Genomic DNA, 27215 nt, shown 5'->3' on the forward strand with positions numbered 1-27215 from the left:
TTTTCAAAATTTATTTTTTTAAATAAAATATTATTAACAAAAACTAAAACTAAAAAAAAAAATGGAGTTTTTACTGTTCACCAAATTATAAAATATTATTTATTGTAATAGTATTTTGAATTTTTAATAATTTTTTTATATGTATTTTTGTATTAATTCAATCTTTATTTTATTTATTGATTATTAGATTTCATGATATATTTTGATTTGTTTTTTGTACTAATATTTTCGTTTTATAATCTATGTCATGGACTTAATAGGTTAGCCCAATTGATTTATATTTTTTTTTCAATTAACTTTTATATCTCCTTTTACTTTTATTATTTAATATCAGATTTATTGAGTTTTAAGCTCCAATTTACTTTAGGAAACTTAGTTTGAAGAGATGGGTTTAAGGATTTAAGGTCTGTTTGGCATGAAATGCCATTAGATATTCAAGGCTTTTGCTCGAGACAAAATCGATCATCCAACTCCCAGTTGATATCATCAAGGGCTGGGACCTGAGATGAACAAACGAAGAATTTCACACGATAGAGAGATGGATTCATAGAACTAAAGAACTATGGTCCGGAAAGCCCAGCTCAGCCCCTGCATTCAATTTTCAAAATGCCCAATTCTTATCGTCTTTTTACTCCCTTCTTTTTCGATAAAGAAGTCATGGGTCTGGCAAATTCTTAATTCTTCTCTCTCTCTCTCTCTCTCTCTCTCAAGGTTAGCTTAAGCATCTCTCTCTCTCTCTCTCTCTCTCTCTCTCAAGATTAGCTTAAGCATCTCTCTCTCTCTCTCCCCTCAAGATTAGCTTAAGCATCATTTCTTTAATTAAAAGAAAAGGAAAGGAATCTCAATGGCATTTATTTAGTCCTTAGATTGTGACATTCAGTCTAATGCCACCAAAAGCTAGGAATCCGATGCTGCAAATCGCGTCCATGTCGTCCCCCATTATCCTCGGTACCTCCTACATCCCATAGGATCATATTAGATATTTAACCCTGTTTTGTTTCTGGCTTAGATATTTATTTTTTAACAAAAACAATTTATATGTGGATTTTTTTTCAATGTATTTTTGTATTTTAAAATTTTTTTAAGTGAAAATCAGAAAATTTATACATATATATAATTAAATAAATTAAAAACTATGTGTATTAATAAGTTAAAAAATAAATCATAAATGATGACTAAAAATAAAAAACTGGAAAAATCAAGAAAAATATATAGATTAATATATTTAATTTCGCAAGACCTGACATTTATATGGTTGTGTTTGCTTAATTTGTTAATTAAAGTAATATTTTAATTCAATCAAATAATAATAAAAATAGAAACATACATTAAATTAATTGAATAAAATAAAGAGAAAAATAATATGCAAGGCTGCACATGTTATAAATATTATTTGAAAATAAATTTCTTTTTACTTTCAAAAATAAAGTTTATTTATATAAAATAATAAAAAATATATAGATTAATAAGAAAAACCTCCTAAAAAATTAGATACATAATCCAAAAATAATTGTTATTTCAAATAGGCTTTCTAAATAACATAAAAGAAACAAGGGATATTAATCTAAATATAAATAAAAATAATATTAAGATTAATTTTAAAAAAATAGAAACAAAAAAAGAAAATATTTTTTTTTAAAAATAAAATAAATAAACAATGCCATCCACAATAAAACTTGTAGGGTAAATCCGGACATGAACTTAATCGGGTATAATATTTTTTCCCTTTAAATTTATAGCAAACCTACAAATAAAGAAAAGAATGTTGTCCACGGTAAAATTAACATAAGGGGATGAATAATGTGATTACATAGTATTCACCTCACACATATATTTTCCTCTTTAAATTTATAACAAACCCTTTTTTTTTTTAAAAAAAAAAACAAAAATAGCTAATATCATTCACAGTAAAACATGAGAGAATAAATAATGTGTTTGTATAATGTTCACTCCACATGCTTTAGTCTATTTAAGGGTGAATTTAACTATAAACTCAATCGGGTTTGATATTTCCTCCCTTTAAATTTATACCAAACCTAAAATAATATAAACAATGCTATCTATGATAACACATGAGAATATGGAAAACATGGTTGACTTGCGCAATATTTTTCCAACACGGTTTAGATTATAGGTAATGATAAGATGAACTTCATAGTTTGCAAGTCATCGGAGAATAAATCCACAACATGGTTAATACAGTCCTCCAGGCACAAGAACACCAAGTTACAAGCAGGCAAATGGTTATGGGATACTGCTTCAGTCCATGGCAAACTGAAAATCAAAGAAATTTGATGTATCTATAGATCTTGTATTGATTTCTCGGAGATTCCCATCTCAGCAGCAAAAGTATCGAGTTCTATTTACTCTCCGTGGATAAATTCAAAGCAATTTTGTTTTTGCTCTGAAATATCCTTCTTTGGATAGCGATTAGAGAGTCTTCTAGCCATGTATTAATTTAATCAAGTCCACAGAATTAATGCCATCAACTTGGTTACCTCCTCTCCCAATCTATTCTGTTCAATTTACCAAGTCCCGTCTGCACTAATTAAGCAAACATATTAATGTAAATTGAATTTCAAGCAATGGGGGAATTAGGTCCACAGAATTAATGCTTTTAGTTGAACTTTTATGATGAGCATAGATGAATTGTCTGTGTGTGCTCAAGTGGCAGCAAATAGTAGTTGCCATGGTTACTTTGCATCTTGTCTTTTGCTCCTGAAGAAGATGAAGTATCGATGCATTTTGATGAGAGTTAGCTTCCAGTCATAATTAACAAGTGCATGCACAGATGATTCATACAACCAAATTCTGGAAGGCTTTCGATTACCATTACTGACAGGTTATTAATTTGGTTATCCACTTACTTGCAGTTTTAAATTAAATTGAATGGAGTTGTTGAAATTAATTTGATAAAAAAATAAATTTGATTTTTATTTAATTTTTTTCAAAACTTATCAACCTTTTTTACTCATTGGAAACAAGTTTCTCCACTGATTACCAATAGCATGAAATATGCTCAATGACGTCAGGGTCTGATGTCTGATTAGCCTTTGTGTTTAACTGTTATTACAAATTACGCGGTTTGTGGGATCGAAAAGTACACCAAACACCGCGTTTCTTCTTCAATGCCAATGGCCCTTTTCAACTCTTAAACTTAAACAAAGACCAACCTGTTTACATCTCTTTGTCCATTCGCTCCTCCTCCTCCTCTCTTATTACCCCCTTTCTCCTCTGGTTCCTGTTGTGTGTGAACAAGAAAAACCAAACAAAAGAAAGATATGATGATGATCATCACCGTCTTGTTACTAATAGTTTTGTTCCTAGCTGGCCTCATTAATATTTACTTCTATTTACCCTCCAGGAAATTTTATGCATGGCTCCAATCTTTTGCCTCTAAAAACCCTCCGAAAACCATCACTCTCCAAGTCCCAAACAAAGGGAGGGGTGTTACTAGTATCAGTAGTAGTAATGTTAGCGGTCCTGCTAACGACAAAGCTGAGCTAAAGAGTGTTTTCGCTACCTTTGACAAGAATGGTGATGGGTTTATAACAAAGCAAGAGTTAAGAGAGTCATTCAAGAACATAAGAATTTTTATGACAGAGAAAGAAGTGGAAGAAATGGTGATGAAAATTGATTCCAATGGAGATGGTTTGATAGATTTTGAAGAGTTTTGTATCTTGTGCGAGGTAGTCGGGATTCAAGATCAAGGGGGAGATGACGAGAAAGAAGGTCAAGGAGATGGCGGGGAAGGGGATTTGAAAGAGGCTTTTGATGTTTTTGATAGAGATAAAGATGGTTTGATATCAGTTGAGGAGCTTGGTTCGATCTTGTGTTCTTTGGGGTTAAAGGAAGGTGGAAGAGTGGAGGATTGCAAGGAGATGATCAGGAAGGTTGACATGGATGGTGATGGGATGGTTAATTTTGACGAGTTCAAGAGGATGATGACGAGAGGTGGAAGCAAGCTTGTTTCTGTCTTCTGAACCTCTCCTCCCTCAACACAAATTTGCTTCCTCTAAGCTCTGGTAAGATAACTACATATTTGTCACTCATACAACCGCAGAGAAATCTCAATGAAACAGGAGCTAATTCCTAGCCCAACAAATTAACCTCTTGAGTGTTCAAGTACTGTAAGGGCTAGAGAACTGGTCATCTCTCTCATGATTTAATCTAACCTCAAGAGAACTCAATCATATTTAGCTAAAATACTTGTGTTTTATTCATATTTGTAGGATGATTTGAACTTGTTACCAGCTAGTCTCTATTCTGCTGTAGTTACATGTACATAGATAAACTCAGATCCTTTTCTTTTGTGTGCTAAGCCAAATTAAAGAAGTGTGTGCATGCCATGTTCAGTTCTTTCAGAGAAGAGCAGCTCAAATAACCTTCTTAATTAACTTCTCAACACATTGTTTGCAAATTAAACTCTATCCCTAATCCTTCTATTTGGATTCAGATTTGAGTCCTGCTTTTGCCACCCACAAACTGAGAGGACTTCCATCGATCAGGTCATCAGCATCATTGCTATGCTAATTATGCATGTACCAAACCTGGTTTAAATTTCTAAGATGAAGTAAGAAACAGACAAGCAGGACCTGCAGCATCATGTTCAACTTACCATGTAAACCTGGCTTTACAGTCTAAACCTAACTAAATTATCATGGTGAGCCAGCAAAAAACTAGGTAGAAAGAACAGAAGATAGACCACGACCGCCAGCCTCAATTATCTGAAACTAAATAGAAGGGAATAACTTCATCCATACAAAACGTGCAAATCCCGACAGAGATGGCATTTTCCAGATAATAAAGAAAGAAAGCAACATGTGATCGGTAGTGGGGCAAATGATAGATCTGCACCAGTGGAAACAGAATTTCTCATTTCAACAAAGCCAGAGCTGAAGTTGATGGGCGCTTATCGTGGGGCGCCATGGACGAGCGTGGAACTCACTCGAAAAGCACCCTTCAGTACTTCTGTCCTAATTCAACCATTTATTTCAGCTTCATCTCTCTCTTTTAGACTACTGTTAAGGCTCTCCCACGCAGGAAGGCTAATAAAGAGGTTCTCCTCCTGGCTATAAGACCCTCCTCGTCACATCTCACAATATTAAACTATCTGAAAACCGATCCGAGTTGCGCTTGAGCAAGTTAACCTAATTTAACTTTTGAGTTTTATTTTTTAATATTATTTTTTTTAAAAAAAGTAATTAATTCCATTAAAGTTAGGTTCTAGGTCAACCAAACCTGGTCAGATCTTGTAACCATGGTTTTATTTGTTGCACTTTAAATGGAGATTTCTTTCAAATAAAGCCCAAAAGCCACAAAAGTATTTATGCACTCCTTAGGTTTTGTGTTGTGAAATCAGTTTTCCAATCAGATTGATATTCTTGCCCTATACGGGAACAACTAATGAAAAAGTAAGAACAATTAACCTGGCATCCAAACTTTTTAGCCATTTTTTTTTTCCCAAAACAATAAAATAACTAAAATATTCTTAAAAGTAAAATTTACTAAGTTGACTTTTTATATTTTTATCAATTTTTTCTTAGAGAAAAGTATCATGATTATACTATAATATAGTTGTTTTTACATTTACCCTTCATATTTTTAAAAATTACAATTTATATCCAAAACTTTGCTGAGTGTATAACATTTTTCATCCTAAATGATCCTATAGTTTAATATATTTTACACTTATCAATGATATACACTATAACTTTTCAAAACACAAAGGGTAGATGTAAAATTAACTAAACTATAAATTAGACTGTGATTTTCTCATTTTGTTATAATCAAATACTTTGAGGGGTAATTTAGTATTTTAATAAATATAAATTTTATTTAAAAAAACGGTGCACTCGCCCACTTCAAGCGGTATATCTGTTGTTGCCTGTTGGGTAAATGCTAAATGCTGGGATTTTCTCAGCGCCCCTCCATGCTTGAGAGGCATGTGTAGGGAATGAATCTTGGTTTGATGTTGATAATTTTTATTATTATTATTATTATTTTTTTTTTTAATCTTTTCTCTTCATTCTTATACCAAACCTTATTCTTTTGATTATTATTTGTTTTATTTAAAATAATTTATAAAATTAGATTTTTTTTGTTTTTTTTATTATCATTAATTTTTTTTTTTATAATCATATTATTAAATTATTTATCCAAACTCAATCCATTCAAATTAATGACCCAAGTTCCATATTTTTCTCTCTTTTAAAAGTGATATCATCATCCAAACATTATTTTTTTAATTTTAAATTTTAAAAGAATTAAACCGACCAGTGATGTAACATAAAACACCTATATAATATAATCCTAGATGTTAAATTGTATCCTAAAAATATCCATTCATATATTGGGAGTTTGTGATAAGATATCTTATCGAATATCAAACAATTCCTTGCCTTGGTTCTTACGAGGACGAAGCTATTTGTTCTCTAGGTTGTTTTACAGAGCCGACTTCAAATGCAACAGAGCTATTGTGAAATTAAGGCAAATCATCTAGGCTGAGAGCAGAACGCCTGAAACCAACCTAAAGAAGGGCCTAGTAGATCCTAAAGAAGAACGACTTTCATTTACTGCGATCACCTGCAGAATAACTTAACACATCACAAGAAGATTCTTCAGTGGCAAGACAATATAAATTTTTTGCCCACAGCAATTGTTGATCTGCCACCCAGCCGCCTTACACAGGTCAATCCCCATCGTTCTTTTGCTCAAATCAACGGTGTGGCGAAGAATGTTGCCAGCAGGTGCCAAATAAGAGAAACAGAGAAGATATAATAGAGTAACCCCCCAATTTCACAGGTGTAAATCAATACCAATCACATATATAAATTATTATTGATAAATGCATTTATGTAATATAAAACCACAAGCATTTCTGCATTCCAATTTCCAAGCATGATTCGAAGTAAAGACACTTGCAAACTAAATTTGTCTTTTGATCAAGGCACCCTTAGGACATGGGGAAGGAAAAAAACATAACATGTGCAGTCAGGCACCATATGATAGCTCATAATTGCACTGCCTTGTGATCCTGGCCCACTCGCTTATATTTCATCCAGAGAGCCATGGAAGTTTGTTAGAAGACATCAGGGTGGAAACGTCCTGGGATTGAGCTGCTTTGTTGAGCCTGCTTCAGGTGCAATGTCAACGCATAGTTGTTTACCTGGTAAGGCATTACATAAAAAAGGTCAGAAAATTGGAAAGCAGCACTGTGAAAATTGCTCTGCAGTTAAACATGGAAAGGGAAGCGTGAAAGAACCAAAATGCTAAATCATGCAAATAATTCAGGAGTTAACGAGCTCAACCTCCAAGGTCCTCAATTGGTCCTGGTATTGGGACACCAACTGCTTCAGCTGCTGCATCTCCTGGTTCCTCTCTTCATACTCTTTTTGACGCTCATGCTGAATGGATACTGCTCGCTTGAGAATCGCATTTTCCTGGATCAATGCTTGCACTTGTTCCTTCAAAATCATGTGTTCCTAATACAATAATTAGAAGACAAGCAGCAAAACTTCTCAAAACAAACCCAATATGAATATCTCATCTTCGTTGGTAACTGAAAGTTCGCAGGGAGTATAGAAAGAAAATACAGATAGAAGTAATGAAACACCTGGTGAAAGCTTTTAACTGCCTCTGCTCCTGCACTTGCACAGATGGACTTCTCCAGAACTTCCAGTGCCCGTGAAGCACGTGCTCTGGCGTCATCAATATTAGAGGCACTCATCATTTCCCTAACAAAGAGCTCCACCCACTCCGCACCATCCAATGAGAGGTGTGCTGATGCTGACAGATCCTCAGTAGGAGCCTCAGCATCAGTTGTTCCTACCCCTACAACAAAAATCGCTCTTTCCATCAACACACCATCAAAGCCAAAACAGACCAATATCCCAAGGCCCCAATTATTGAACCATAAAGCAAAGATTATTATTTTTTTGTCATTATTTTTTTAATTGGGAACAGTGTTTCATGGCTATTATGTTTCATTCAATTGGAATTACACAGGATGGCTATATGTTTCCTCTTCTTGAAGAGGAAAGCCATTAGGTGTATGCTCAGGATGAATGCCATAACCATGACTAGTTGACTGCTAACCTTAGTTGGATCAAATGCCAAACCAAATTTAAGGCCGCCATCTCAGCTTTCCTTCTAATTACAAATGGATGTCAACAACCTTCCAATAGTAGTCCATTTGAAGAAATTTCAACTGGTTTAATATGCTACATGCAGCTTGTTCTGTTATGGAAACATGCTTATATTCTGTTTAATCACAGAGATCATCTCTTGCATGGGCTTTTTTTTTCAATGACCAAAAGAAGAATATACAGTATACCTAGTAGAATACGACTGCAAAAAGGAAGAATATACAGTATGACTGGGAGTATAATAGATGAGAAAGGAAGCAAAAAAGTCATTCCATTCACTCTACATATTAGCTAACGAGACTCCTTCAAAATCCTCTAAGAATTTCACCATGAAGATGCCAAAACACTGTGCTATAAGAAAACAAAGACTCAAACTGCAAGGATCCTCGAATATCTCGCCATTGAATGATCCAAAACAATGAAAAACACTGCAGATCTCCTTAAGATCTTGCAGTCTTTCCTCCCATACAAGGTCAATAAAGAAATCAACTAAAGGTTCTCCATGGAATTCCAAAGTACCCAGGACTCACCACAGATAGAAAAAAGTCAGACAAATAATCCAAACTCATTGGGCAATGGAGTAGAAAATGACTCTATCTCATGTCACAATTACATAAGGAGATAAGGCCTTGTGGCCTGCTAATATGCAGCAAGTTATTAGTGTTAATTTTAGCAAGCATGACCATAAAAAATTCTAACTAACAAAACAATTTGTTGTGGCTTAATTTTCTAAGCAGTCAAGAAATCAAAACTTGTTTGTCACAAGCTATGCTATACATCTAACACCTCATTCCCTTTAACTCATGAGGAGTTGGCAGCCTTCATCCAGTTCACTTCTTATACTTATTTTCCCTTTAAATGTGTATGGGTAAATGTGCAACCAGTTGATTATTTCAAACATGTTGATTAAAGTCATGGTAAATAAATTGTCTACACCTGGTTCTATAATCTCTGAATTACAATTCGACATTATTCACCACATGCGCTCGAACTGGTTTAGCATTCTATTACCCTCCAACGATGCTAGTTCTATAGAAAAAGGGACTAAAAGTGTCTGCCGGGGATAAACCTAGAGGCAAATAATATAGTAAGACTCTCTTAGGTTTAATGTTCCAAACATGCATGCATACACACATGATTATTCAAAAATCATCTCAGCCAATCCAAAGCCAAGTCAAAACCTTCAACATATCAAAATTTTTCCTATGTGTACCTTGTGCTGGAACATTTGACTCATCAATCACATCAGACTTATCTGCAGCTGTGCTGAAGTTTTCAGCAGATCCTAAACGAAGATCATTCAAACTTCTGATAGCTGAATCCAAATCATCACCACATTCTTCAAGCACTTTCTCTATAAGCTAGAATGATAAGATACCAAAAAGAGTCAGCATAATACCCAAAACGGATATGTGACAAACATTGAAAACAGGAAAAAGTTGAGCAAATCACACAGTTAATGTATATAAATGGCGATTTAAGCATTACTACTATTACTACAACCAAATAATTTCCAAGAACACCCTGCTTTCATTCATGATTAAAACCTCAATACGGGTATATCCACCTTAATCCACAACTCACTCCTAACAACACCAAAACAAATATTAACTAGCCAAAACAAATACAACACTCAAAATCATTTCTATATGAATTTCCACAACTTTTTATCATAAAAAAAAAGTAAAAAAAAAAACATGAAAATCAACTCTTTCCCATTTCCCTGTACAATCATTTCCAATTCCAAATTTCCCAAAACACCACTATCCAAATTGAACAAGAAATCTACCAATCAACTATTAAGTTACAAAAATACCACAAAAATTCAATCAGAATTAAACAAATAAAAAAAAATCAACCAATCAATCATTTTGTAATAATAATAAAAAAATAACGAAATAACTGAAGAAAAAGCCGAACCTGCTTGTCCATATCAGGGAAAATAGCGGCGAGCTGTTCGATCAAAGTCGAAGAAGATGAAGAAGAAGAACCGAAATTAAACGAAGGCGGATTGGAAGCAAGGGTATTCGATCTAGGAGGAGAAAAACGAACAGGAGAGGAAGAAGAACAACGGATTCTTTTCGACACAGGTGGGCTAGTAACAGTCAGTTCTTCAAAGAAAGATCTCTTCCCGCACACTATTGCAGACATAGTGTTTTTTCCTCCTGATCAAAATTATAAAGATCTCTCCTTTCTCTCTCTCTCTCTCTCTCTATCTATCTCTCTGCTTAATCCCTGATTTCCTGTTCATACAGCACCAAATCCTCGAAATTGAGTGCTTACAGACGCCGATTTCGATGAATCCGATTGATTTCAATCTACAATTTATGTTTGATCGATTGATTTTGGGTTTTCAATGAAAACTAGGGTTTCTCTTATTTTTTTCGGGTTTCTATCTACCTAATCTGCTTCTGATTTTCGCTAGTGCTGCTTCGTATTCATGGCCGAAAGGCAAAGGTGGAAGGTGCCAAGGTGGTGTGCTTTTTGGGTTATTTTATAAAAGGAAAGGGTAAACTGCATTTGTACCCCTATAGATTTACAAATGTCTTATTATCATCCATATAGTCTTACGTTTTCTAACATAGCCCTTATGATTTTCAAAAAGTTATCTTATTATTTACTTAGTACTAACCCTTACAACTACAGAAGAACAATATTTAATTAGTTTAGTTTTCAATTCTGGATTTTGATTTTTTCTTAGATTTATTTTTTTGTGAGGTAATATAATAAATTATAGATTGGAGAGGAAATAATAAAATAAAAGTGATAAAAAATAAAATAAAACATGATATTAAGTAAGAATTAATTTGGATTTGACTCTTTTTAAATTAACAGTAATATGATATATCATGTTAAGAATATCTGGATTATTAATTTGAATTTTAATATTTATGATTTTGTTTCATTCAATTGGTGAGTAATTATAATTTTTTTTAAAAAAAATTTGGTTGTTATTTTTATATATATAAATCCAGGCTATTGATTTAAAATGAATTATTTGAATTTAACTGCCATGATATTTATAATATTACCCGTGACCTGAAAGGAGATGAAATTCAAATTAATTAGTTTCCAAGAAAGGGTGAAATTGATACTTTATTGAAAATATAGGAGTAAAATGGGGAATTTCAAAGTATATGGGATAGAAGAAGAGCGAAAGTAAAGTTAACGGAAAGGGCAAGGATACGCAATGGATAAGTGGATTGTGGAGACGATGGGAGAAGGTATGGACTTGAATAAGTTTTCACCTTTTTTAGACGGCGGTTGGGCGGTGAGATATCCGTTAGGGCCAGCTGGTGATGGCCATGTCGGTGTTTGGGCTTTTACTTTGATGGGGTCATTCGGCCTTATAAACTTTCATACAAGAACCCAACTACTTCTTATTTTACGATATTGGCCTTGTTAATAAATCATGAACTCCACCACTTTTAATTCTTATCCTTTCCAAACTTATTTAGGAAAAAAACACTTATTACCATTTTTTTTTATTTTAAGTAAAAAAATTAAACAAACTTTATCTAATTTAATAAGTATAAAATATATTATTAATTTCAATATAAAGGTAAATATGACATATTTATTATGATGGTAAATTGGTGGCATCATGATATTCCATGGTAATTGTCATGGTAAATAAAATAATATGATAATGATTGATATGATGCTAATAATGATGATAAAGTTTAGAATAATAGTAAATTAAAAAATATTGTTATTTTATTAATAAATAATGATAATTATAGTAAGTGATGATAGTATGATAAAGGTGGTTGATGATAACAAAAATTTAAATATATCTTGCAAAAGATATTAACAAAAAAACTAAAAGAGGAGAGGGTATATAAATCATTATTCACTGCAAATGGTGTTTTTTTCCCTTTTTGTTTCCTTTTTATTTGGTTTTTATTTTAATTCAATTTCATTGGTCAGAATTATATTTATTAGAAATTAAACTTGATTATATTTTTAATTTATTTTATGAGGTTATCTCGGTTTCATGATTTAAACTGCAAGTTTTACGAGTTAATTCAAGTTTTTTATTTTTTATTTTCTTAGTTGAAATTTTTTTCTTCTTAATTTCACTTTTAAACATTAAGTTGATTGAAAATTAGGTTTAGTGATTTGTTTTGATTTGCTTTTTATAAGTTGTTTTTTTTTGTTTCCTTTTCAATCTATTTCTCAATTTCAATTAACTTTCTTCAACATTAAATTTATCAAGTATCGGACTTCATATTTTTTTTTTAATTTACTTTTTATAAGGTATTTCATGACTTAGGGTTGCGAGTTTGACGAGTTAACTCGGTTAATTCGAGTTTTTTATTTTTATTTTTTTAATTGATTTTTTTTAATTTCATTATTTAGCATTAGATAGAGTGAAAATTCGGCTTCACAATTCGAATTGATTTCTATGAAGTTATTTTCATTTCACGACTTGGGTAACTAGTTTTGTTGATTAATTTAAGTTGATTCATGATTTTTTTTTCATTTTATAATTATTTTTTCAATATTTTTTTAACCCTAAATTGATTAAGAAAATAATCATAAATTGAATAGACGCATGTCAACATAAACTCACTTACCCAAGCCTTAAACAACACCGTATATCAGATTTTATACACCGTAATAAGTTGCAAGATTGATCTATTTCATTATTGTGCGACAACTTTTCAAAGAACTCTAGAAATTTTGGGTTTTTTTTTTTTCCCAAAATGATTCACGAACGCATTCAGATTAATTTATTTAAAAAATGCATTATATATAAAGCAAAACCTGTAGTTCATGCAGCAGATTACCATTGCTCCAAGGCTGAAGTCTCCAAGTCTACATGTCCTAAAGTACTAAATGATTGTATGAAGATTTTCTTGGTCTTGTGTTATCTATGAATATACATATAAATTAAATAATAGATCCAATCTTTGACCAGCCAAAAAGTTGAGGAATTTTGCTTCCCATGGCATTCCTTTGATGATATGATCACATGTTGTAACCCACAACCTGGCCACCAACTGGGTTTTAACTCAAAAGAGGCGTGGATCACCGAAAGCAACATACAGTTGAATTACATATGGGAAAAAAGGAAGAACAATGATAGGAGGATATAACTCCAATGATAGCACACATTTCCCTTGCATTACATCGACAGCACACTTTTCTTAACCAGTTGAAAACTGATTTCTTGGCTTCCAAAGTTGTGTGCAGTCATGTCAATCTGGTTTGGTTCCCTTTCTAACCAGATATCCACCAACGAGATCCTCAGAAGAACCATGTTGCACAGATACAGAAGGAAGAGAATTACCATCAATGGTAGCTCAGAGATAATGCAGCACCAGTACTTTCTGTTTGCAGCTCGTGTTCATGGAGATAGGGTTTGATGGCTTAATGGGGAGTTTCGATATCTTTTTGGGCCCTAGACGATGCTGAAAATCTGCCCATTTAGCAAATGGTCCATCTCAAAAGGCGTATACGGTGAAATGGTTGGCAGAGCAACACCTCTCCTCGAAAATATATGCTTCTGGCTCTTTTTCTGCACTAATTTTATAGGTTTTAAAATTAATAACTATATAAATCTTTAGTAATTCTTTAAAAGGTTTTGAATTCATGATTATTAAAAATAAATTTAAAATTTAACCAATTCAATCGCAAAATTCCATATGCCTTGTTTGCTAAAATGACGATCTTGAGTGGGCTACGCTAGCAAGTAGAAGTGTTTTCTGTCTAAATCTCCAATCTATGTGGTGGTGAGGGGTCCTAAAGTGGGTCAATAGACGTAGTGGGGGCAATGGGCATCTCTTTTTCTCCAACAAGGATGTCGTCAAGTTGCAGGCAGAGTGTAGAAAAAAGAATAGGATCTCACGTTGCTTTTCATCGTCCAAAGCATCCATCCATCATAGAGAGCAGTAACATTTTGTTAAATGGTTGTTGATGAAATGACCTCTCACCAAGCACCCCCTCTCCCTCCCCCACTCCTTTTAAAATAGATACCCACCACCTCTAACAAGCCTCCTATGGCCTCCACCCTCCATCAACGTAGGAATATATATATCTCTCTACAATCTCGTGGTCTAGAGAGAGAGTGTGTGCGATGGGATTGCACTCAATTATGCTCCTTGACTATCTTTGCTTTGACCAAACAATAATACAGGCCAAGAATTTTTTGATTAATTTTGATTGTTTTTGACCCTCTACTAGCAAACCTTTTATCATTTTTTTTAAACCCGTCCCCCACACACAACTTGATTCGCGGATTAGACCGGATGATTATTTGTAAAATTAAAAAGAATAACTAACTTGGTATGAATATAGTTTAAAAATTCAAATTAATTCATAATCAGACAGCTAAAAAAAAAAAACAGAGTAAAAACCTATTGATATTTTTTTTCTTTCAAAATGAAAAGGAATTTAAAAAACCATTAATAAAATTACATTTATTCATGTTAAGATAGGTCAATACATCAAATTTATAATATAAAATTTGTTTTATATTAACTCGAGTTGAACCATGTTTAAAAACTATGCTTCCAAAAACTAAATCAATCTTAGTGCTAATCTTCTTGCATGGAAACCTGCATCTTTAAGCTCCTCATGTTCACTAAGATACTCCAAAGCATATCTAATGTACCACCGTTGTCTCCCACATTAATTATGTCAAACCAAAAACGAAATAAAAATATCATTATTTAATAATGGATTTAGGTTTGGATGATAAATTATAATATCTAATTATAAAAGACTTAATTAAAATATGTGAAACCTAATACATTAATTATCATATATTTATTCACCAAACATGTAAGACTGCTCTACAATATACCATCCCTATTTCTATTGAAATCAAAACAATTATGTCCTTATTATTAGATTGAACGTTAGATGAGATTGAATTAGACTATTTTTAACTCAATACATGTTCTTATAACATTTTAGTCCTTATTAATAATCTTTTTGGTCCTAAAGTTTTATGGTATGTATAGTTTAGTTTCTAGATAAAAAAATGTTTTTGGAAATATATAAGCCCCTAAATGTAAATACTCACTTTAATAAAATTGATCAAATTCTACTCTATAAAGCTAAAAAAAATAATGATTTTTGTCCCATGATATTAGACAAGCTAGTTCAACCACGAAGTTAGGACAATATTTTTACTTTGAGAATAATTTTAGACATGATAAGAATCATATCTTTATCTTGTCAGCTGTGTATTTAAAAATATATTTTAACTGCTTTTTTAAAATACTTTTCAATCAAAAAAAGTATGTTAATAATATTTTTTTATTTTTTAAAAATTATTTTTAAAATTAATATATTAAAATGATTTGAAAACATAAAAATATATTAATTTAAAATAAAATAAAATTTAAATTTTTTTAATAAATATACACAATACCAAACACGAGAAAGTAACTAAATATATTCTATCATGTCTTGTCCAACGTGCGAAACGTATAATCTAAAAGCATAAACATTAGAAGTACAGAAATATGCATGGCGAGAGCAAGCTTTCAAAAGAATCTCTCATATATTTTTATTTTTCTTCCCAATTAGGTCCTCATTTCAGCAAGAAATTTATTCTTTTGGAAAAATATATGTGGAAATATATATTGGTATGTGCTATAAAAATCCAATTGATTGACAGACATTAACTAGCTGGTAGAGTCTTTTGGAGACCGTCAATGGAAATTTCCCTTCACAACTTTCAAGCAGTTTTTGAAAATTAAAATAAAGGAATATATGAGTTGACAAAAAAAAAATTAAAAAACCTTTCCTTTTCATTTGATTTTGATGAGCCCACAAGATTGAACAAAATATATATCATAATTACTCTTGTTTCATGATTATACTAAAATAGTTTCACTTTAAAATCATGATTTCATATGTATTTTTTTTTAAAAATTAATTTATATTTATGTGTCTCATTTCTTGAGACAAATAGTAACATTCGAGGGGAAATTATGAATCTTCTTCAATGCAAAGCACAACATTTGTGGCAGTTATTTTCAGCTTATTGGTGTGTATTTCAAATTTGATGTTTTTTAAAAGTATTTTTAATTTGATAATATATTAAAATATTTTTTTTCAGATTTTTTTATATTATTATATCAAAATCATAAAAAATCTAGAAAAAAATTAATTTAATATCTTTTCAAATAAAACATATTTTAAAAATACATCTAAAAACAAAAATTATTACACTCCTAAAAGTACTGTAATGTTCATTTTTAAAATATAAATAATAAACAATGTTTATATAAAAAATATTTTTTATATCAAATATTAAAAAAAATTAAAAAAATTAATTTAATATTTTTTCAAAAAAAAACAAAAAACAGGGGTTTAATCATGTTACCAAACATAACATTAAAAAACAGTAAAGATTCTATTTATATATAAAAAATAATATAGAAAGCCATGCCAAAGTCTCTATGGACATAGCCTATGTTAGGAATACCTTGTCTGCTTGTCATACATGGCGACTTTTGATAGTTAGAGAGAGGCAATTCCCATCCCCCACACAAAAGCTTGTGGGAAAAAGTTCTATTTGTACACACTGCGATGATGGCGATGATGATGCCTGCAATCTCCAACAGGAGCAACAAGACCAGCTCTAACACAAACAATAACAGCATCAACATATTTCAATTCCTTTCTTTCCTCTTCACAGTTCCATTTCCCTCTTCCTGTCTCTCTCTCCCTCTCACTTTCTTTGTCTTCTGTTACTAATTCTCTCTTCATCAGTTTACTCATCACATGACATAACCATGACCAATCCCTACTCGCCTGTCTATCACATCCCATGCAAGTATAGTGACAACCCATGATATAAAATTGGAAAACAAGAAGCCAACAAGGAAACTAAACAAAGTTATGGAGAGCAAGTGCGGTTGCTGGCCTGTCTTAAAGCGTGGGGTTAGAGGTTCTCGCAAGTCCTCTGCCTCTAGAGATTCTGCTAACTCTATCCCTCGTACTAGTCTTGTTTATGATGCAGGTGTGTCTTGTAGCTTTTCATTTCTTTTGTGATTTTGATCTCAAATTGTTGATTCTAGGTGTGTATCAAAGTGTTCCATGCTTATTTTCTAATGGTCTTCTCTGTTTTGATTCTATGATGTTGATTTATTGTGCTATTTGATCACTATAGACTATGTAGTTGGATTCTAAAAGCGGTCGAAAGTTAGCTCTTTTTGTTGAAGTTTTGAAATTTGAGCTCAAAATAATCTCAACCGGCTTTCTTGTATTCTGTAAAATTATGGTAAGCTTGATATTAAGACAACAGATCTTAAGATGGGTTTTTTTGTTGATTCTTTTTCAAAGATCAACTTCTTGATTTGCCGGAACTAGGAAATGCAAGTTCTATTTTCAATTCACAAGGTTATAATGATCGAAAACTTGACAAAAATCTCTTATTTACGAGTCACAAAACAGAATTTGAGTTTCTCCTGCTTTGCTCAAGATGAATTTTGTATTCCAAATTCCAATGCTCTTTGTACTCAAAACCAATCAAACTGGTAATAAAGTATGTAACTTGTGAATGAAAGAGGGGTCTCACTTTGATTCTGGTGATGCAGCTACTGAAACAAGATATCTAAATGCAAGCAATCGAGAGTTATGTGCTCCTAATGAAGCTCAACTATCCTTTGACAATCCTCATCCACCACCCACAGATAACAAATCTCCATGCCAGTCACTTCAGTTTACTTTTCAAGAACTAAAATCAGCAACCGGGAATTTTAGGCCTGATAGCATTCTTGGAGAGGGCGGATTTGGATACGTGTTTAAAGGATGGATAGAGGAGAATGGGACAGCACCAGCAAAACCTGGGTCAGGAATCACAGTTGCGGTGAAGAGTTTAAAGCCAGATGGTCTTCAAGGCCATAGAGAATGGGTGGTTAGTAGAATATCTGCTTTCATAGGGTTAGTAGATTGATGTCAGGGGGTTAGTAGATTGATTTCAGAAAGAAATTGTTGTGTGGATGGGTAGAAGTAAGAGTGTGACATCATGACAATTTACCTTATTGCAGGCTGAAGTTGATTTTCTTGGACAACTTCACCATCCTAATCTTGTTAAGCTTATTGGTTACTGCATTGAGGATGATCAGCGGCTTCTTGTTTATGAGTTTATGACACGAGGAAGTCTTGAAAATCATCTTTTTAGAAGTAAGTCTTAAAAATTTCCTTGCCTTTTCTCTGTTTTCATATAATCATATCTCTATGGAAGATCACTATTTCTATTTCAGAATCTTCCTACTAAATGGTTATAGGCTTAGTTTTCCATCATATGATACATGGAGGATTGTTTTCTCTCCTTTGAAATCCATTTCTCCTTGTTCTTTCTGCCATTTTTTCTCCTATTATTGTGTGGCTAAAGTTAAACTAGCTAATAATGTCATGATGTGAATAGACTTGTTGCGTAGCCTCGGAAGACGTCCATTTTATTTATTTTACCTTAGGACTGTGTAGCTTATAGGTTTTATTCTAGGATTCATAGTGATGGAAGGTTGCTTCTGCATCATTTTATTTGATCGAGTTTCATACTGAGTTTTTATCAGTTATTTGTTTTGTCATGGAAATTGGAAAGGAAAGCACCAGTGACAAAGCTGGTCTAAATTTATCTCACAGTGAATGTATGATTTACTGATGTTATCGATGTTTTTAAAAAAATCTTGATGTTTTTTTTTTTAAAATTTTTTTTTTATTACTTGTTCATTTTCTAGTTTTATGAAGAAAATGCTGATGCTGAAATAATTTTTGAAGGGACAATACCTCTTCCATGGTCCAACAGGATTAAGATTGCACTTGGAGCAGCAAAAGGGTTGGCCTTTCTCCACGGTGGTCCTGAACCAGTTATTTACAGGGATTTTAAGACATCAAACATTTTGCTTGACTCGGTATGTGGTGACCCATATCAATTAATGGTTGTATTGAATCTTTTTCTTGACTGAAGTCCTAATATGGAAATTCTTTTACAGGAATATACTGCAAAGCTTTCAGATTTTGGTCTAGCAAAAGCTGGGCCTCAAGGGGACAAAACTCATGTTTCTACCAGGGTTGTTGGGACATATGGCTATGCTGCTCCAGAGTATGTGATGACAGGTATGGAAGCTGTAATATCTAGTTCGGACCAAACTCTTTTGAAATTATCACTGGTTAGTCCTGCGTTTCCTCATGATACACAATCAACTAGAAAAACAAGTTTTACTTCCTATACAAAAGAGGAAAAGCATCAGCTGATGAATGAAACTTTGTCGAAGCATCTTCCTTTCTATTTTAGACCATAAGTGAATCATCGAATTGGAGGTTTAAATACATTACCAGATGGTACATGTCGATCCAACTATAACAAAAGCAGCTATGGAATTCATGTTTCAAGCTTGGATTCAGAGCCTGTCCTTGATGGGGATCTAACAAAATTGCACATTTGGCTCCTTTTTTTCCCAGGACACTTGACATCTAAGAGTGATGTTTACAGCTTCGGAGTTGTGCTACTTGAGATTCTGACAGGTAGAAGATCAATGGACAAGAAGCGACCTAGTGGTGAACAGAATCTTGTTACATGGGCACGGCCTTATTTAGCTGACAAGAGAAAGATGTACCAGCTAGTGGATCCCAGGTTGGAGCTAAATTACTCCCTTAAAGGGGCCCAGAAAGTTTCTCAGTTGGCTTTCAGCTGCCTCAGTAGAGATTCAAATTCCCGCCCCACAATGGATGAAGTTGTGAAAGTTCTCACTCCATTGCAAGATCTTAACGACCTTGCCATTTTATCATACCACTCTCGTTTGTCTCAACAAGGGAAGCGCAAGAAGAAGAGCGAAGGAACACAAAAGCATACCAATGTATCATCCAAAAGCATCAGAGATTCTCCCTTGAATACAGGCAAGCAGCGTTTTAGATAAAAGACAATGATCAATTCAATCTCCTTGATTGATTCGACTATCAAAAAAACAAAGGTCGGCATTCCGCCTTTGTATATTGGCTATTCTGAAGGGAATATTTGAAGTTTGTTGTATGACATTTGGGTGCTCTAAGATTTGCTGAAGCCGGAAATGCATATGAAGAACGGTAAATCAGCTTCTATAAAAACTTACATTAAGAGAGCTAACAATCAATTCGGACCCGCGAATTGCTGTTGCTGTAATAGAGATATAACTTGTAATCAGATGAAACCTTCCACTTCTAAGATTTCTGTATGCTGCTGTCTGGATGTCAACTGTTTAAAGGTTTTGGAGGTGCACTATGACTTCATCAAAAGTATCTTTCATTGATACAGAATTAATCTTCCAAAACGAAATTTTCAATCCCTGCCCGTTTTTGATCTTGCTTTAGTTGGGAACCACAAAAGACCTTTCTGTTGAATAAACCTTCTGCATCTCGTATCGATATGTTCTAATGGTTAGGTGATGAAAGTTCAACTGAAGTAGCTGGAATTTTCCGTGCAGCTCCTGCTTAGGGGACTTTGTATCCCTGCTTAATAATGGGTGCAACCGTGCAGGCTCTAGCCTGGATTGGCTACAGAAGCTTGCAACTAAGCTTATCATAATCAAACTAGAATCTCATTTTGCTTTTAACTTACAATTCACAGAAAGGTTACAGTAAAGGTTTCAAATGACGTGCATTTTATCATACATGCATGCACTCACATTAGAATCTTATCTTGCTTTAATTTATAATGCCAGTCATTTCTTAAAAGGATACAGTAAAAATTCTCTTTGCTATGCAACTCCTTTTTAGAATATGCTTGCCATCAGCAACGAACACCATGGCTCTACCTCCAAGTTGTCCATCTCTCTTTTTTGTATGAGAGCACTAAGGCCCCTTTTAGGGCTCTAATTTTCTTACTAAATAGCAATCACCCGCACTGTAAAAGTAATTATATAGTTACTCAAATCGAAGGCAGTCCGCATGTTAATTTGAAGCCAGCTAGGATACAACATCGAAGGACATAAAGTGAATCAGTTGCTATCACTCAACTGATAGAATTTCAGCATTGATAATGTTCTCATGACTAGTTACCTCATATATATACGAGAAAATTTATGCTGCTAATACAATAACTATAGTAATATGCTATTAGTTATTTCTTGAAATTCATTTGAAAAAGAGATAAAGATAAACAAACAAATCTTAGGCTGTTCAGAGCAAATGAAGAAATTGCGTGATTGGTATGTTACAGGGTTCAGGATCAGCACCTTACAATTTAGCCCAACTAATTGCATCATATATTTAGCCCAAAGTTTATTAGCCACAAATCCTCTCCGGGTCTCCCAATTCCAAACACGAATATCTCTTCTTTGGCTTCTAGCACTCCACTGCATGGTTCACTATTTTGCTTGACCTAGGAGGTGTGATGCAGTCTCTGAGAAGCTCAGTTAATCCAACTAGCCCATCACATTCACATCTCTATTTAGCTTTGAAATGTAGCAACACTTTCCCGAAGGCACAGTAATGCCTAGACAGACATGCCCGAACAACATAAAATTAAGCATGTTCATACCCTGTATATATATAGCCTAGTACTTGACACCATTCTTTCTCATTCAACAGTGTAACATCAATTATTAAGGGCTATTATCTTGAATAATTGCCTCTAAACTAGGTCATATAGTGTTTTCCCATATATAACCCTTTTCATATGCTATTATCTTGAATAATTGCCTCTAAACTAGGTCATATAGTGTTTTCCCATATATAACCCTTTTCATATGCGTGGTTCATGGGTATAAAAACATCACTGAACCACTAGGTAGGCAAGGGAGGATGATCAATTTCACACACACACAAACATATTATATTCTCGTTGTACTTGCAATTATCATCTTCATCAGTACACTATGCTACATTCAATACATAACGTTTAAGGCTGCTTTTCTTATATAGCTTTACTTAAACATCAGATAATCTTCTAGGCTCAATAAATAATTTGTTTTGCAGGTGTTTACGCCTTTCAGCTCAATTATTAGCCTTGAAAAGAACCACATCCAGTGAAGATTGTCTCGAACCTAGTTGGTATGATGGCTCACAAGAGTTAGACTAATAAAATTAAAATTTGATGTGCATTCGGCTGTTTGCTAGGTCAACTTTATTTTGTTTCGAATTCACAGACTTCCATTTTTGCAACTATATACAGGCTTAAAAATTTGTTCCAAGAGAACGAGGACAGCTGACAAATTTTGGTCGAAACTAAACCGTCAGGGCTTGCTGTTATGTTCTGTCTAAATATAGACTGGTTTCCTTTCATCATCTCAAAGCCATGGCCACCTCCAAGATGTCTTCTATAGTGCTTCAAGCTGTAGGATATGCTCTACGCAGGGGATTGTTATATAAATCTCCTGGAAACAAAGTTGGCAACTACTCATAAGAACATAAGCAGTGAAGAAATTCTATCAGCTCAGTATAGAATAAGCCATGCATGATCATCACTTATGCATTCAGTATAGCTTGGCAAATATCATTACAGGCTAGCTTTAGGGTTTCTCTTGCTATCTCTTTCTCCTGTCTCTCACAGTCCTCTCTTTTGTTATGTTTAATTCACCAAAATGGTCGGCAGGAGCATTTTCCTTTCCAAATCTAGAATTCACGTTTTTTCTATCTTATAAAAAGTTTACCTTGTGTTTTTACTCATTTTTTAGGTTTTTTACTCATTTACTCATATATATAAAAGTACTAATAATAATAAATAAATTCTACCTCAACTTTAATTAAGAAAATAACTAACAGTGGTAAAATATTAAATTTCTAAAAATATTTATTTAATTTTAGGAATGAATACTGAAATATTATAGGTTAATCTTTTTTCATTATTTTCATATTTAGACACTATATTGAACCCTAAATATCATAAAATAAGCTTATTAAATAACTCAAAAACTATAATTATAAATCTACTATATTTACACTTTTTTTTTGTATTTTCAATCTAAATTACTTTGTACATCTTTTCTCATAGGAAACATGGTGGTGGTACCCCGTGTGTGTGTACACACCTTTTTCTTAGGGTTTTATTGTTTGTTTTGTATAATCCAAAATAAATAAAAAATAAAAAAACACAAAACACAAACCTTTCTGCATCATTTAAAGTGAAAGAATTCCTCAAATAAATATATATATAAAATTAATCCTAAAACATAAAATCATTATCATGTGGCATTGAAAATTCCAAAAAATATTGTATGGCGAGTATATATCCTTTGCCACATCCTAATCTGTCAATCGATTATTACATATTCTAGATTTGCAGGATTTTCAGTAAGCCGTGAGATTAGTCGTAATGCTCGCAAATTGAGCCGGACACCTACATAAATAATAAAAAAAAATTTATGTCAATTTTACTATTACAACGACTGGGCTCTTTAGCCACTATGAGACAGACACATGTAAGGATTCATGTAGACTATGAATGCTATAATCCTTTCAAATAATTACAGCTTCGACAGCCCAAAACATGTTAGATAAATCATAGTCAAGTGGGATCATGCAAGACTTAGTCGATCTAGGTTCACTAACTAAAAGTAACATGAGAATTGACACAAATTCCTATGGAGTAGCTAGGAGTACATGAATGTTATGGGCGGCCATGGAAATTTTCTTTATTATTACTGTTATTAATATTTTCCACCATTGCTGTCTGCTGCTAGAGCTTTTAAGTGCCTATTTTCTGAGTTCTCCGGAGGTTACAAGCAATAACGCACATGAATTAACCTGTTCTGTTAATCAAAGATTGAATCCTACTCCCGAAAGATTTTAGTGACACAATCCATGTATTAGAAAGTTAAAATCTCTAGATTTCTTGGAGGGTATCATCAAGTACCATTTCCCTGGTTATAAGCAACAATGCACAGTAATTAACTCTACAGATTGAGAAAGAAAAAAAAAAGTTTCGACAACTAGGATCATCTTCAGACTTGTATTGTAAGTTTTTTTTTCCAGTTATCATCTTCTTAATGCATGATGTTATTTTAATTTAATTCTACTCAATTACTATATCTATAAAAAAAAAAAACAAGAGAATATATATAAGGGCTGAATTAAAGTGATAATTTATGTCCAAAAACCTAAAGAAAATTTTTCTTAAAATGACACAGCAAAGAGCATATACGTACGTACTAATAAATCTAGACCGTTCCAGAGTTCAATCTAGAAATCAATCTGCATTAATTTTTTTTTTTTTTTTAATTTGTTGGTAGCTGGACGGAAACTAACCTAAAAGATGATGGCCGTGGAAAAATCATGCTGTCTTAGCTAGGAAGGGCCCAAAGGGGGGTTAAAATCTAGACTAGTGGCTAGAAGGGAGGGATAAAAATGCAATAGCGATCACTATTTTATCTACAATAATAATGTGCCGACAGAAGCCAAATAATGCAGCTCACTTTAGAAGCTTCATTGGCGTCCAGCAAAGCACTTATTTCGAAATCAGTACATCTTTTTCTTCCAGGGATTTCCTCTTCTTTTCTCTCTTCCAAGAGGAAGAAGATGGTGTTGAAGCAATTATATGATCAACTTGCTAGATAGGTCATTACCATATTTGCACATTTCTATATATCCAAACCCTAGATTGAAGCCATTTATGTAGAAACCTCTTTCTTTGTTTGAACATTTCCATACTGTACAAGGTATGGCTGAAAGTTATTAAGGTATAACGAGATTGATTGTTTCTTATCCTAAAAATGATTCTATATTTACAAGAATTTATATTGAATAAAGACAAATCATTTGTTTATTTATTTGTGAAACAATATAAAGAATTGAGGAATGTGTAACATAAATAATGTTATTTGAAAATATTAACATTTCCACTAACTTTCTGTTAGTTAGGTTGCGCTTAGTTAAGTTAGTACAGGATAAATAATATATTTGGTTGAATAAATAAATATATAAATATAAAATAAATTTATTATTAAAATATTTTTAAAATGAATTTCTTTATTCTCAGAAAATAAAATAGATACACACTCAAAACATAAAGTATTAGAGTAGTTGGGTATAATTATGATTGTTTTTTTAAAGTGTTTTTTTTACTAAAATACATCAAAATAATATTTTTTTGTTTTTAAAAATTATTTTTGAGATTAATATATTAAAATGATAAAAAATATAAAAAAATTAATATTTTAAAAAAAAATAAAATTTTTAGGAAAACGGTGCCCAGAAAGCTCCTGTCTGCCTCACTAAACGCTGGAAAACAGAAGAAGGATGGATTGATGAATGCTATGGCTAATCTAAAGATTTAATTTAATGGGGGATTTAAGGACTCATCTACTAGTCTATAACCTATCTATTCTTCAATTAAGTAATTAAAGTAGCTTGTACGATATTCTACTTTCAAGGACAACTATTATAGATGTAATTAAAATAAGAACTTATTGTTGTATTGTAATAAAACTTAATAAAATATTAACCCAACAATTCCCTTAAAACATGGCTTGATATCCCATAATGTTACCTTTGAAGATCTCTCCTAGGATTCGATTCGATATTTTATGGAAGTGTATATATATATATATATAACTCATACACATATATACTAGCAAGCTCTTTTGCACGTAACTTCAATGTCGAGAGAATTGTCTGTATTCAAATATTTTAATCTTCTAGAATTTATAAATAATTGGACTAAACATCCCGTAAACAAGCTATATTAAAGATCCTAATTTATTTATCTATCGATATCAAAGAGAGCAATGGAGTTACATACCTTTTGTCCCTAGCTCCCGATAGAACTTCTTGACCTGCATGCTGAATTAGTACAAGGGGAAAAATGTACCTCGTCTGCTCAGAATTAGAAGAATAATTATTGTTATTTTATAATATAATTTATATTATTTTTTTATAAATATTTTTAAATTAACATTTTTTACACCGATTCATATTATTTTGTATTTATTTTTTATTAAATAAAATAAAAATTATGAAATTCAAGATAATCATCACTTGATTAATAATATTTTAATAAAATATTAAAAGATTATTTTTAATTATCAAATAAAATTTTAAAATATAATTTATATTATTTTATAGTATTACACCACGACCACGGCGGGAAAATGTATCAAATTCATGTATTAATGAGAAGATAGATCAAAGGTTGGAGACATCCGTTTTCAAAAAGAGAACTTTGAGAAGAACATAGACAGAAGATACTTCGAGGTGAAAGCTGGAAAAGCAAAGAGCTCTGAAAAGTGATATTGGCGCGGCTCAATCTGAGATCGGATTTTACTTTCACTCGTGTAAATCTGTCTTCGGATTGAACCTCACCAACATCGCTTTCTTTTCTTTCCATAGTATCCAGCAATTATTACAGTGTCTCTTCTTATAAGAAGAGGCAAATGATTATGCAAGAAGAAGCATGAACACACATACACCATGAAAAATTCATGAAAAATAATTCGAACAAGGTTTTAGCTTTTATAAAGCTGCAGGCTCGGTACCACTTACCAACTAAAAGGGAAAAGTGTGTACTTGAATAAAGAACTAGCTAGATATGGCCCCAAACTACTTTTCAAGGGGCAATAATATGATCATTTAGGGTATCTAGATCTCTTGGTAGGAAAAGGGATGGTGGATTGGTGGAGTAAGAGGTGGAGGTGGTGATCTTGTTGGTGGTTGTAGTCATGGAGTGGGATCTTGAGATCATGATCACTTATGATATATTCCTTGAACTCAGTCAATTAACTTCAAGTCTTATTTTCAAAAGCAAAAAGATCCAAGACTTTTTAAGGGACAATATATTCCAAAATATTTATCAAACACGATCGAGTATGAAAATATATCGATGAAAGCAAACCCTATTATTCAATTATAATTAAAGTGGGATTCAAAAACAATAGGAGAGAAATAAAACAGCAGATCAAAAGCAATAGCAACAAAATAACTACAACTTATTGTTAGTTTCCAAACAAAAAGAAAGAGATTATCGTTGCACCAAGAAGAAATTGAAAAACTATAAAGAGTTGAGCTGGTGTTAATAGAGATCAAGAGGGGCGATGCTAATTTGATTAGCATGATCCAGAAACAAAAGCTGGCTATTGGGTTGGATCAGTCAAGATCATATGGAATGTACAAGCAAGCAACTCAACTAAGGTT

At 32.6% G+C, this 27215-nt stretch overlaps 3 protein-coding genes across 3 annotated transcripts; 2 read left to right on the top strand and 1 right to left on the bottom strand.

The window, feature by feature from the left end:
- The first annotated feature begins 3115 nt into the window (after positions 1–3115).
- LOC118052087 (calmodulin-like protein 3) lies at positions 3116–4359 on the top strand. The gene has a single exon (XM_035062911.2). It carries the CDS (start codon positions 3282–3284, stop codon positions 3981–3983), a length of 702 nt encoding a protein of 233 aa, XP_034918802.1. The 5' UTR covers positions 3116–3281; the 3' UTR covers positions 3984–4359.
- A 2448-nt stretch (positions 4360–6807) lies between these two features.
- LOC118052088 (uncharacterized) lies at positions 6808–10610 on the bottom strand. The gene is made up of 5 exons (XM_035062913.2): positions 10068–10610; positions 9361–9508; positions 7616–7833; positions 7311–7484; positions 6808–7168 (listed from the first exon to the last, which is right to left on the bottom strand). The coding sequence occupies exons 1-5, from the start codon at positions 10296–10298 to the stop codon at positions 7082–7084; spliced, it is 858 nt and encodes a 285-aa protein (XP_034918804.1). The 5' UTR covers positions 10299–10610; the 3' UTR covers positions 6808–7081.
- Positions 10611–16591: 5981 nt separating this feature from the next.
- LOC118052090 (serine/threonine-protein kinase PBL35) lies at positions 16592–20337 on the top strand. The gene is made up of 6 exons (XM_035062914.2): positions 16592–17130; positions 17708–18027; positions 18161–18296; positions 18894–19027; positions 19109–19232; positions 19578–20337. The coding sequence occupies exons 1-6, from the start codon at positions 17010–17012 to the stop codon at positions 20030–20032; spliced, it is 1290 nt and encodes a 429-aa protein (XP_034918805.1). The 5' UTR covers positions 16592–17009; the 3' UTR covers positions 20033–20337.
- The last annotated feature ends 6878 nt before the right edge of the window (positions 20338–27215 follow it).

This window comes from Populus alba, chromosome 18, assembly GCF_005239225.2.
Source record: "Populus alba chromosome 18, ASM523922v2, whole genome shotgun sequence".
NCBI lineage: Eukaryota > Viridiplantae > Streptophyta > Magnoliopsida > Malpighiales > Salicaceae > Populus > Populus alba.

What these genes read in the sequence shown, in the direction of transcription:
- LOC118052087 (XM_035062911.2), top strand. Translation starts at nt 3,282, where the DNA reads ATGATGATGATCATCACCGTCTTGTTACTAATAGTTTTGTTCCTAGCT.
- LOC118052088 (XM_035062913.2), bottom strand. Translation starts at nt 10,298, where the DNA reads ATGTCTGCAATAGTGTGCGGGAAGAGATCTTTCTTTGAAGAACTGACT. An exon ending in TCCCTGATATGGACAAGCAG is followed by an intron (nt 9,509 to 10,067) that starts GTTCGGCTTTTT and finishes TTATCATTCTAG; the next exon opens with CTTATAGAGAAAGTGCTTGA. An exon ending in CAGTTAAAAGCTTTCACCAG is followed by an intron (nt 7,485 to 7,615) that starts GTGTTTCATTAC and finishes TTATTGTATTAG; the next exon opens with GAACACATGATTTTGAAGGA.
- LOC118052090 (XM_035062914.2), top strand. Translation starts at nt 17,010, where the DNA reads ATGGAGAGCAAGTGCGGTTGCTGGCCTGTCTTAAAGCGTGGGGTTAGA. An exon ending in TGAAAATCATCTTTTTAGAA is followed by an intron (nt 18,297 to 18,893) that starts GTAAGTCTTAAA and finishes TAATTTTTGAAG; the next exon opens with GGACAATACCTCTTCCATGG. An exon ending in TCCAGAGTATGTGATGACAG is followed by an intron (nt 19,233 to 19,577) that starts GTATGGAAGCTG and finishes TTTTTTTCCCAG; the next exon opens with GACACTTGACATCTAAGAGT.